Below are 13651 nucleotides of genomic sequence, written 5' to 3' on the forward strand. Positions count from 1 at the left end.
GCACAAAATACAAAACAAATGATTTAAGTCCAATTACATTAGTTAACCCTAATAGCAAAAATAAATGTAATCTTACCCAGTAAGGCCTTCATTACTTGAATTCCATAAGATAAATTTTTTTACACATTAACAGGATTAAACTGTAGTTTCTGAAGTTGTAACAAACAGAACTAAAGTCCAGATTCTCCAAGAGAAATACCACACGCTTTATATGGCCTGTTCTTCTCTGTCATACATCAAAATCCTTGCCATATTCTCTCACCCTAAATCCATATTCTTCAGTACAGTTAAGCGAGCTCCTACTATTTCCTCCCTGCAAAATTCTTTTGCTGAACTAAAGGAGTTAAGTACCTGTGAAGGCTATATACGTTTAAGTTAAGAGGTTGACTTATGTTTACTGGCACAGGAAGTGTAGTTTACAGAACCTGCTTTTACACACTGGCCTTACAAATTCAGCAAACCACTACAGTGACATTTGCCAAAACACAAGTTTTGCATTAATATTCCATACCACTGCTAGGGTCCATGCATAATTCACGCAGCCAACACCAACTGAACACAGTGGAAGACCACCCTAACACTGTTTACAAGTCCCCATCCCACCTCCTCCCCATCCCAAGAGAAGCTTTAAGCACTACCTATGTTATAGCCACTAAGCATACAGAGTCTACCTTCCTGACTTCTTTTCGTTCCACGCCACCATACAGTTACATTTGTCATGTAGAAAATCCACAGAAGAAATTCTCTCAAACACTTACCCTTGACTTTCCTTCAGCGTCCATTAAGAGCTCCACGTATGTTACCTCACCAACTACAAATCAGATTCCAGACGACACATATACCAAGGGAGAAAAGCCAAGAAAACAATGGGAATTTAGAACAATCAACAACCGTGTATGGAGCCTCTGCCTTATAAGAAAGCCCAGAAACACTCCATATTCTCTAAACCACAAAACTGGACAATTACAGGTATGCAGTAAAGTTTTAAAACAGTTAAACATGTTCTTGATTTTTCCTCCACTTCAAAAGCCAGCTATTTCCACAATATCAGTTTCCTTATCTTTAGTACCCACTCATTACTAGAGGCAATCCAAATCCATGGGAAAGCCTGCAAGAGTAAGTTTCCTTCACATTACGTAATCTGCAGGCTTGTCACCATAAATCCAGAACTTAACAGTTAACATTTGCTCTTCTGGATTTAAAGGTAAGCTACCAAAAAGGAAGTCAGACTGACCTAACAGACCAAGACATTATTGACTGCTTACTATTTATTTCAGCAGCTTTTTTGCCTTTTGTCAAGCTGTAATAAAAGTTAACTGCATTTTTTAGCTTCAGGAAGAAACACTAAACTTTGCCATCTTCGCTCTCAAGATAAAACAGTCTGCAGCAAAAGGCAAAACACATCAGAAAACTAACTCTGCACCTTTCCACACAAGATTAGGATTGCCCATTTAGGACCACATAACCGTATCGTGTACCTCCAGAATACAACTACCGAAATGGCTGCTGCCTTTGAAGTGATTGGCATACAGAAGAATAACTGAAGAAAACAATTATGACTTTTGTGAGCTTTTTGTTTTTGTAATTATGACAGGAGGACTCCAAGTTTTATTATCTGAAAGGTGTCAGGAAAGCAGTCTTCACGGGAAACCACAGGCCCTAGAGTCTGAATATTGGTAGAGTCCTTTGAACAACAGACTTTTTTACTCCACTGAACCAGGAACTAACTGGAGTCTCACATTCAAGGGTCTACCCTTTTAGCAAGGGACAGAGGAAGGAATTTCACCTCCTACAGGACCACTCATTTTATAGGACAGCTAGTGTGATTAGCCAAAACAAGCATTCTGAAAGTCCATTCCAGAAGCTGGAAGAGAAGGAATGCTTAATGAAGTCTCTACAATTTTTCCTCCATTTAAAGAGAAATTAAACAGCATCAGCATTTGAGGCAGAGAGCAGATAGCCAGACATATTAAACAAATGCTGAGCCACTCATGTCTTTTTGAGGACACTAAGTGTTTGAGACTGGTAGAGACCAAGAAACATCCCTTTTAAAGGGATGGGGAACATCAGAATTACTATCAGTATCTTCTGTATCTAAGCAGTAAGTACTTCTTGAAATAAAACCTAACAAAAAAGCAACTCCATCCTATAATCTGAGTAGTGGGAGATCATGAAAGGACACAGAACACATGGAATTCTTTCCACAGTCTATTTAAAGGGACTGCATTGTACACAGCCCTCTTGGAGTAGCCCATGGTGATACACAGGGGCCATGCACTAAGTGCAAATATTCAATATTACCAGGACATTCTGAAGCCATCCATCTCAACAGCAGCAGCCAGGGTCCAACCGAACTTTTATCAAGAATGAAATGTGATTCAACAATTTATGTAGTAAGACAACAAATTCCCAGATTACCTACAATACAAAACCACTCCATTTCACAAAGGCCAAAAGTCACAAGGTTAGAAGCCTGTGACTCTTTGCTCCTAATAACACTATAGAGCCCCTAGATTTATGGCTCTCCACTCCCAATCACTAATCAAATCAGCTGCAATTCTTACCCAAGATCTACACAAACTCTTCCAAAACAAGTTTGCCATGCCTGAATATAACGTAAGTTAAATATGATTTAACAGGTTCGTTTAAGGAATCTCTGACCTCTGAACCACAAGATTCCCTAGAATCTGCCACAGAAGTAATTGTATTATCACGTGGAAAATCTTTTATGTGCCAATTTCACTCAAAGCTTTATGTTCAAGCTTTATAGAAACCTTTAACTAAAGCTGTTTTCCTTCAAAGGATGTCTGAACTTCCTGAATTAGCTAGACCTCAAAAGAAAAAAAAAAAAGAAAAAAGAAAAAAGAAAAAAAGTGGGGAAAGAAAACTAATAGTCCAATATCTAAGACACCAAGTCCAGAACAGAGAACTGCAAAGGAAAGTGTTCCTGAAAAACATGTAATAATATTCATCATGGCACTCTTTGCTAGTCTCAAACAGTAGTTTCTGGGAAAAGTATTTTTTTAAGAATCTACATAAAGTCACATTTTAGTTGGCTGCTTTCTAGATCTCAGACCAGAGTGCATCAGAAGAGCAGGCATCATGGACAAAAATCTGCCTGCTACAACAGCAGGCAAATGCAGCCTGTAACACTGTACAGGCAGTTAAGCCATGGAAAAATACCAACAGTAGATATCCACAAACCAAATCCTGCTTCAGAGTGCAAAAGAAATCCACAGTGATCCAGGCACATTTTCTTTCTGCTAGAGAACAGCTGGCTCACACGGAAAGATATGCTACACCCAGAAGTGAAGAAATCTCATCCAAGCATAAAAAAGGTTGTTCAAGGAATTAAAGTTTATTACCAGATATACATCCACAAGGGATTAAAAAATTAACAGAAAATACTAGCTCAATGTTTTAAGTTATTCCTTGATATAATTATACTTGCATTATGTTCACTGTGGTGCCTTTAGAGCAGAAAGATTTTTTAAAACCTCACTTTTAAGAAAGCTGAGAAACTCAGTGTTTCTATAACAAAAAGTTTAAGCAGAAGTCTTCATTACAAGAACTGGAAGTACAAACTAAAGAAGTCTCCAGTGTTATAGATGAAGAACAGGTATGACTTCACACTGTCATTGTTTTTTCTCCATTTTGTATCCACTTTGTGAAGTTTATCTGCTTGGACAGTTAGGATGTACAACCAAAATTAGTTTGTCTGTATTTGGATGTTCTCATTGACTGTTCAGGATGTTCAGATAAGTATGTCCACATGGTGACCTGAGGCATGGCTTAGATACCTCTTCAGGGCTAGATGAATGAATCTGAAAGTGCAGGATAATGAGCTCAGGATACAAACATTCACTTTAAAGATTAAGCTAGGCAATACAACTCTCACTGTTAGGAAAAAACCACAAAACTCCTGAAAGATGTTTAGAAGATTCATAGACAGACATCTCAGCAACTGAGGAGGGAAAAAAAAAAAAAAAAAAAAGAGAAAACATGGTAAAAGCTTAAAAATTACATTAGTTTCCTTGGTCAAAAATAAATTGCTATAGACTAAACAGAGAAGGCACCCTTTCAAGGCATTATCCTAAGACTGCACAGATTTATCATCATCTTCAGAAGTAAAGAACTGCAATCAAAGTGACTGATACTAGAATCTGGAGAACTGTACTATCAAAAGCCAAATAAGGTCAACTTAAGAATTCAGAATTTGTCACAGTTCCTCCTTCACTTCCGTATTTAAATCTCAGGACAGACTACATCTAAAAAGTTACCTGTGGGCAGGGATGGGAAGGCAAAACGGGATAAGAAAAATACATTTCTCCCAAAGCAAAGACAGAAGAAACAAGCCATCTTTTCAGTGAGACAACTTAGGCAAAAAAAAAAAAAAAAAAAAAAAAAAAAGCCTTGTGCAATTTTGGCTCTTTAATAGAGTAAGATAGAAGAAACAAGTAGTACCCACAAGTTTAAACCTTTTGATGAGTATTTAAACTTTCAATCTAGCTAATTCAATTACACTTTTAAAAATACTTATTAAAAATGTTATTAGCATTTCAGTAGGACTTAAGTCTCTTCTGTCCATCTTTCTGGAAGTTGATGGAACCATGTCTCAAGCAGGATTGCTGCAGGGTGACAGACAGCTCAAGAACATCAAGCACAACTTCCGCTCTTAGTAAATTTGGTTCAACTTTTTTAGAACATCAAAAATTCCATTAAACATGACAGCCGCAGCAGAAATGCAAAATTTAAACGAATTTAGCGACTGTTATACTTGGAAGTCCTATTATAATGGCTACTCAAGATATTTTATTGAAGTGCTTCACATAGAAGCCAGATAAAACATTAATCAGAGATGAGTGCTGTGAGCAGCGCACAAGCTACACAGCTGTATTTAAACTGAGGTTTCTCCTTGAAGGACAGCCAAGGGTTTTCTTTTTTATTTTATGAATACAACCTACTGAGTGCACAGAAGGGTCTTAAATATCAAAAATTAAGCAAGAGAAATCACACACAAGTTAAAGACTTGCAGTTGCTACTTCTCTCAGTTGATACTTCTTCTCAGTTGATACTTCTATTTAAGAACATTTTAGATGTCTTATTTTAAACAGTCCCACTATACTTTACGTATAGTCAAGTCTTGCCATCTGCACTCAGCACACATTAAAAAATTATGAAAAAAAGCAGGTAATCTAGATACTATTGTCACATTGTCCAAAGAAGAAAAACCTGAAGTTTTGAACTGCGGAAACATCAGCCATGATTCTCTTTCCGGCCATGATAAAATGAAAAAAAGAAAAATCTTAAAACTAAGGATGTATTCATCTCTGTACTGCAAGAGAACTCATCTACAATCAGTTACATTGCAGTCTGTATTGAATATTCCTGCATAAAAGCCTTAGATGCAGATAGAGAGGTCCAACTGAGAGCTTCGAGTACTGCTCAGAGCTTTTCAGGCTCTCTTCCAGTTCACAAAAAAAAAAAAGAAGAGAAAAAGAAAAGAAAAAGAAAACACCTATTTGAAAATGAGGAAGAAAGGGGAAGCATCATCCTTCTCCCTTACTGACACCAGCAAGCAACCATATCCAGGGCATACTTGCCACAGCAATAGAACATCAGTTCTCAGATTGGTGCAGTACCTAGCAGAATAAACAGTTTTCTTCTGCACTAAACAAGTTATGACATCTGCATATACTTGGTTCTAAATTTCAAATAAGTAATTTCACTTCAAGTTAAGATATATAGCTATTCTTACACAAGAGAATACATCTCACTGCATTTCACAATAGCTTTGAAAGGCAGCAAAGAACAGAATGAAGAATAAAAAAAAACATTTTCCTGCCTTCTGTAGAAATTGATGTAGGTGTCTCAATATAAACACATGGAAAAAGGAACACAGTAGAACTCCCCTTTCCATAAGTAGAAAGAGTATCTATTTCTCAGAGGAAGAAATAAAATGGTAGGCTTGCTTTTGCTTTCACACAAGCAAGCTGCCTGTTGACTGACATTAACCATTAAAGAAATTAAATTGCCACTAGCATCTAGCTGATAGTTCTTACTGGTGTTAAATTAAATTCCAGATCATTCAACAAAAAAGAGGAATAGGCAAGTATTAGGCTGTAATTTAAGACTGAAGTTTAAAATTAATTTGACACACACAGAGGTGGTGGTGCCTCGTGGTAAAGAATGAGAAGAAAGGCAGAAATGGCACAGGATGGGAAAATCTTGGCCTGTAGAGGATCCAGTTGTAAGTTATTCTAGAACTAGGACAAGGAACCGCTTTTGTGGCAAGATGCTAAAAAACCTCATTAGCATGACTACTGAAAGTAAGAGGGAGTAAGTCAGACAAATCAGCACTACTGCTTTGTTCAATTCATCCTTTTCGGCCACAAACTGAAGTTTGCGAGCACATTTTGACAGTATCTTCTTAGGCACTGAATCTCAGGGCAACCTCCAGCAATAATTGTCTTCAGGTACTCGAGTAACTGCCATTAGTACCTAAGTGACAATTTGGACTAAGTATAATACCAAGAGTGTGCGAATTACCTCTGTAATCAGTCTCCAACAATACCTAGAGATGTGGCAAGAAAGGTGAAGTCAGCACATGAACAATAAAGTTTAGCAGCTGCTCTTCTTCAGTCATTATAAGGTGCCAATAGCTATGCTACTTCTTTTTCCTCTTATCTGTCCAGGCATTCAGGTTTTGATATGAAAAGGTGAGCACGCCTGTCACATACTACAGGCCGGACTACATAAAAGTGGGTTCAACCATGCTAATACAAACAACCTATAGGATCTCTTGAAACATTTGAGCTCAACTTGAGCATAGCCCTGGCTGCAACTGTTCCTAGCTTTGCAACAGACCAGAATATAGTTATTTCTTCATTTTACAGCTAAAATTTGTGTTGTATTCTATCTTGCTATTTTCATCAGTAAAGAGATTAAACTATAAAATTCTGTTTTTCCTAAAGGAATCAATGATAAGCATCACGAATTCAAATACCAGATTGTTTTTAATCTTATGGTATCGCATTGTGTATGCCAGCTGCCATGAAGCATCACAATTTGTCTCCCCAAGACAGAGCCATTTGTTGGGGGAACAGGTTAAGACAACTGTTTAGCATTCAATCATGATTACATTTAGAATCCACTTACATGCTGAAGAACTGCTGCCTCATTCTTCTCCTGAATCCATTTACCAATTACCAGTTATCAATGCTGATGACATCAATTTAGCAGAAGCTTGGGTTTGTCAGCCAATACAAGGGAGTTTCAAACAAGAACATTTGTTAATTTTTATTAATAAACTGTATCATACTGCACACCTGTAATTGAGTTTCACCAACAAATACGCTGAAATGACTGAACCAAGGCATTGCTCTTCAGAGCGATGTCACCATTTTAAGATTTCAGATGTACGCATCTGAAGAAAAACCAGGTTGCAGAAATATAAGCAAACCTCAAAGCTCATGTCTCCTAAACCATACTTACTGACGCAAAACAGCCGATTGAGATGAACTCCTTCTACGTTCGGCAACCTGCTATGCCATTGCTGCTAAAAGCTTAAGTCTTCTATGACTGCCGAGTGATGGAGCAGTAATGAATCACCTATATTTATCCTTATGTACAGAGCTGTATCACATGCTCCCAAAACCTTGAACATTTGGCCTGTAATTCTTACACTTACAAACCAAGAATTCTAACAGTTAGATTTTTCACAGCCACATTCCTGGTTCTTGGAACTACTATGCCTTATATCAGGGAGCACCGATTCAGCAGGTTCAAGCACAGCACAAGAGCACCAATTTGGTAACAGTCAGTGACTAATTGGAATGAATCCCAACTACACAGCAAATCTAAACTGTTATATTTTAACAAGCAGTCCCAAAAACCAAGAACAATGCTTCTCAGGATTTAGCATAACAAGCCCTGCAGACAGAACGAAGAGGTTTCACTGTTCCCCTAGAAGTATCTGCAGGAATGAGTAGCTGAACAGCAAGGCAGGAAACAATCTCACATCGGACTTTTCCATCCACGTGAACTGGAGAGAAACCACAAGACACTTGGAACGGAATTCAACATAGCACTTAAAATATTAGACATCTACACATACAGATACTCCTATTAACCAGTGTATCTTGTGTAGCAAAGCAGAGTTTAAGGCAAGGGACCGTTCATAATTAGGGTCTGTGAATGCAATCTTTTAAGACTTTCTTTATGTTATGGAGAACAGTTGTTGAATCTCAGGCATCAACATTTCACAGCCTCTAATTATGAACACTTCCCAAGGCTTATAGTTTGTTACACTGACTCAGTTCCATTTTGCCTCCAGAGACAGATGTTTTAAAACCCTTTTGGAAATTTGTTTTCCAATTCATCAGGCCACAACTTATGTACTCGTTAGCCGTAATTCCTTACCTAGTTCAAAACACAAGTGAACATTGGTTGCTATTTTATTTTGCAAATGCATGCTATGTATTTTAGTAGTGACCCACAAGAGGAATGGTTCTATTAGTGACTTAACATTTCAGACATTTTAATGATGGAGAAGCCAGATATTTTCTTGCCACTAGGCTACATTTCCAAGATGACTTGAGAACTAATAGGTTGGGCATCAGCTTAAAGAAATAACACTAAGCGAGCCAAAAAGATGCATTTAAACTTATCACCATCTGAGAATAGTCAACTCAATTTCTTCATCTTCTTGAAGGGATGAAGATGCTAAGCCAGCAAACCAAGAAGGCTCCCGTTCATACGTGTAGATTAAATAAGAGTGGGGAAGGGGGAAAACACCATGAATATAATTTCTAAAGCCCTACACATGTTGCAGCACATGCCAAAGCACAAACCTGATTTTTCTCCTTTGCAGGTCACCCTTAAATACATTTTACTGCTATCAGATGGCAATATGGATTTTTAGCTAAGCACAAATCACTACAAAGTTTGGAGACAGCTATATGTACACCAGATCAGCAGTAAATAACCATCTTCAGTAACCAAGAGACATTAAAATGCTTCAGAAAGTTTTCTTGCATTTCTTGCTTGTCAAGACTAAACCTGACAGAAGCCTGATCACCCCCCCATTGAGACTTTTTAATCTCTGATGAAGCACTATTAACCATCTGCCAAAATGCCTATAAAGGAACTAGCCATGTGGAATTCTGCCACAGAGTGGATGCTGTACAACACCAAAAAAGGCTTTAAGCAGACCTTTTACAGAACTCCTGTCACTAAGTGCGCCCAGAACTTCAACTGTTAAGTTTAGAAACAAAGAGTCAACCACAAGTAAGATGACAGACATCACTTGGCCACCTGAATTGTACATTACCTTTCTCTTTGACCAGGTCTTTCAGAGACTGCCACTTCACATCAAATGGAATATTTGTAATAAAAGCTCGGTATCTTTTAGCAGGGTTGGCATATGGCTCAAAGCGATTCCCTCCTCTTTTGACACTTTTCTCTTTTCTTTTTTCATTTTGGCTTGGTCGTTCACCTTCACTGCAAGTAAAGAAAAACATTCACATATATTAACTACTCTGGCATTTGATCCAAATCACACCACCTCCTGGAGCATAGTTTTCATATTCTTAAAACTAAATCCAAACTTGCAAAGTTTCGCCTATTACTGCTATTTGCAGAACTACTATAGAACTGCACACAGCTGGGACTCACAGTACTAGTGCTGCATTGTAACAAAGACTTTCTAATAGTAGACAAGTTATAGTCATCAAGACCCACCGTTCTTCCTCACATTCATCTAACTCATTTAAGTCAGAAGTTCTCAGTTTTACAGGCCGACTATCTTTAAAGTTGACCAAGCCTAACCTCACCTCCTCATGATATTTCAGACCAAAGACATCCAACTCTACTTCTTTTTCCCTTAACGCATGGAATTACTTCAACAACTTTAATAAAAATAATGCATTGACCCACCATATTTGTAGTTTTGTACTAGAAGAATCTTAACAAAATGATCCAGCATGTAAGCACTAAGGTCACTATGACTGTTAACAAACAACTTTTTTTTTCTACTAATGAATATCATTTTAGACAATTCAGAACCTCTGCCTTAAAATAACCATCCAGTACATTTATTGTAACTCTATCAGAGCACCAACTCTGACACGTCAGATTTGGAAAAGGAAAAATTGAGGACTATATCTCTAACAAGCTACGTGAGCCTTTACGTGAGGTTTTTACAGAATACAAATCCCATTGAATACTGAATAGCAAGCGTTTAAAAAAATAGGATGATGAAAAACTTCAGTGTGACAACTCCATGACAGCTCCATTCACTGATACAACCAACTTCCATTTTTACAAGATGCAGAAATGCACCTTCACAAAGAATTCATCAGAAAACATTAACCACAGAAGTTGATAAAGTTTCTAAAAAATGTGCTGTACTTTAAGTTCCAGCTCAACCTACATAGAACTGCAAAGTTCAAGCCCTGTCAGAAGTTATCACTTCTATGACAAATCTTAGCTCTGATATGAATCTACTTCTTCACTAATACTATTCTTTCCTTTAGAATCATTTCAAACATTTCAACCAGTGAACAGATACAACAGCCTGTAGTGAAAAAGAAAATACGAGGATTTCTAAGAAGCTGCATATTTGAGTGGGTTCCTCATTTTTACTGCATAGTAATCTATGCTTTCTCAGCTATAAGCATGTTACAAGCAAATATTCAAGAAATACTGTTCATTATAGATACAGCTCTAACCACAAGCATAATTTGGCTCCGTATATGACCATCAGATATTATTCAGTCTCGAGGTCAATGAAAAAATAGGCCAAGGAGAGGCATGTGAATAATATGCTGGAAGAGCATCGTGCATATGCACCTATGAGTGCATAAAATTCTTTACTATTTATAAAACTTTCATCAAAAAATGAAATGTTTAGACTTTTTTCCTCTGAGTTTTAAAATACTTCTTGAGTAACAAAGTCATCAAGAGTAAAAAAGAAATGCAAAAAAAAAAAAAAAAAACAGATTCAAATCAGGACAATCCTTTAAACTAACTTCTATTTAGCTGAACAAATAACACATATACACATTAAATTTGACACCTGTAGTAAAAGCTACATCCAGTGCTCCAGTTTTCTATGGTTAATCCTCAAAATGGAACTGTTTGAGTTGCATCAAGCTAGAGCTGCTGTATAGGATGGTTCAAAGTCACGAGCTACAATGAAAACACCTTTCACAATCCTGCATTTAATGCTCCCAAATCAGCTTACGTACACCTTATGTTTTGATACACCTTTAAAAAATTTAGACAAGCCATAGTACCCGCAACTAAAGGTGAGTATTAGCCTAGAACATATTCCTTAACATACTCAATGTAACAAGAATCCAGACAGGTAGAGGAAATTCAGAAGTGTCAGAGAAACTAGTTAAGCTGCAATATTTTTCTTTTGCAGGATTTCAGACAACTTCCACAGTATTCTCCATCACACTTAAAGGACAAGAATGGGCAGGCAGAGGTCCACACAGACAGTTTAAAAGACAGAGTTGGGAGGTATGAAGACAACTAAGTTTTTAGGTCTCTTCTTTCCCTGAGGAGTTCTAGCTAGCAGAAAAGGATGAGCTCCTCACAATCCTACATCTCTACTTTGATTTTTTTCCCCTTAGGCTAGAGAACTGAAATGCTCCAGTAAGTCTCAAGAAAAATTCTGTTTGTGGTAAGTGTACGAAAGGAGGAACTGGAAGGGGAGCTCTTATTTTCTCCCAAGAAATGGACTACTGCACACAGTACTCTTCAAGATGTATTTCAGAAACACACCACTTATATCCAGAAAGTGCACAAGTCATTAAATACAGCGAGAATTCAATACATTACACACAGATTTTTTTCCCCCTCCCTCAAGAACACTGAAAGTATGCTCTCAAGAACATTGGTATTATCAGTGTAGACAAGTTAGCTTTGCTACGTGGAGCTTGATGTTAGATACAGAACTGAACCTAGAACAACAATGACAACCTCTCTGGAGAAACCCCAAATACCTACAGGGTCAGGAAAGGGTCTGCCTCCTGAACCAGAACAAATTCAAAATCTTTATTTATACTTTCAGGAATAAATCTTCATCTCATACAAGACAAACTGCTGTACTCATACTACCCAGAGCTGGAGGGTTTGGTATAACTGCCAAGATCAAGCTCTGGTGTAACCAGAGCTGTAACCACAATCCAAGATAAGACATGAACATCCTCCAATCGTCTGCTACCCAACATGAAAAGGGGAGAACAGGAAGATTTGAGGATCATCCACCAGCCCTGGCTAACAAACTACATGCCTCTGCATCACACAACATGGTGACACGGGGAACTCCACCCTCTGCAACCAGGGCTGCCTCTACTCCTGAATGGGCGTGTTCATTTCTGCCTGGCAAAGAGGAGATGAGAGAGCCAAGTATCAGTTGTCAGGAGCACACTTTAACTATTCATTAAAAAAAAAAAAAAAATAAAAAAAAAAAAAAAAAAAAAAAAAAAAAAAAAGAGAGAGAGAGAGAGAGAAAAGAAAAGGAAAAAAAAGGAAAAGAAAAGATACGAACATTTTTCTGAAACAGTCTATTCTATGCTTGATGCTCAGGAAGTTCCTGATCATGTGAAACTGAACCTACAGATAAAGCCAGTAGAGACAGATGAAAGAAGCTTTTCAAGGTACAGCACCGCATTTGCCTCTTCATTGTACTTTTATTATCTCCAATCAGCTACAGACCAGTTAGCTAGCCTCAGTTATTCATATCTGTCAGCTCCAAGTTGGACAGCAGATATGCAACATGTCTGGGCATAACAGTCTTCAGAAGCTTGAAATGCAACTAACACGCAAGTATGTAACACACCTCAGGAACACCAGTTAAACAAATCTGACTTCAAGTCCAAAAAACAAAGCAAAAAAATAAAAAATAATAAAAAAAATTTGCTCAAAGAACATCAGGTTCAAAATGCTAATTCTCATCTTCAAGTCCCAGAGCCACAAAGTAACTGAAAAATTCCTGTTCATCCCATAAATTTTATATAAAATCTAGGTTTCTCTAAGAAAAAAACTTCCCAAAATGAGATTAATATTAATCTATGCAAGTTACATGCAGTTTAAGCTTTTCTATTTTCCCCACATCCACAGGCCAGTAATTGTAAGCTCTAAAACTTTTCTTAAAAAAAAGTTTATAACATTTTCCTTACAACGGACGTGTAACCCCTAGCTAGTGCCTCGCATCACCTTCAAGCCAGCTCTTGCCCATGAGGTATTTGAATCAGGTACCTGCCAGTAGGACATCATCAACCGTAAGAGAAGCACGCTGATCCAGACTCCGCAGCAGTGAGAGATGATCACTGTCTGAGCAGAGGCTAATTATTATAACCCATCTACTAACGCTAGGGCAAAAGATAATTAACATAAGACATCAAAACCCAATTCTCCGGCACTACCCGTATCTCTGGAGGAGCACTCCAACCGTACCCCGAGGCCTGCGCGGCGCACAAAGCGCCGGGACGGGGCACCAGCCACCTCCACACCCCGACCCGAGGCCGAGCGCGCTCCCAGAAGCGCCTCCCCAAGGCGCCTTCGCGCCCGCCAACCTCCGCGCCGCCGCCTGGGCCGCCATGCCAGGCGGCGCGGCAGCTAGGCCCGGCGCGGCCTCCCC

General features: G+C 38.2%; 1 protein-coding gene across 1 annotated transcript in view; it reads right to left on the reverse strand.

Moving 5' to 3' along the window:
- Nucleotides 1-32: 32 nt before the first annotated feature.
- LOC146593861 (heterogeneous nuclear ribonucleoprotein M-like) overlaps nt 33-13651 on the reverse strand; it is a 14019-nt gene continuing 400 nt past the window's right edge. Inside the window, exons 2-3 of the mRNA XM_085308549.1 lie at nt 9332-9506; nt 33-811 (exon numbers count right to left, since the gene is read on the reverse strand). Of these exons, the coding sequence (XP_085164675.1) occupies nt 747-811; nt 9332-9506 (240 nt within the window). The 3' untranslated portion in view covers nt 33-746. The remainder of the gene's footprint in view (nt 812-9331; nt 9507-13651) is intronic.

Source organism: Rhea americana, unplaced genomic scaffold (assembly GCF_003343005.1).
Source record: "Rhea americana isolate MKP2758 unplaced genomic scaffold, rheAme1 scaffold_278, whole genome shotgun sequence".
Taxonomy (NCBI): domain Eukaryota; kingdom Metazoa; phylum Chordata; class Aves; order Rheiformes; family Rheidae; genus Rhea; species Rhea americana.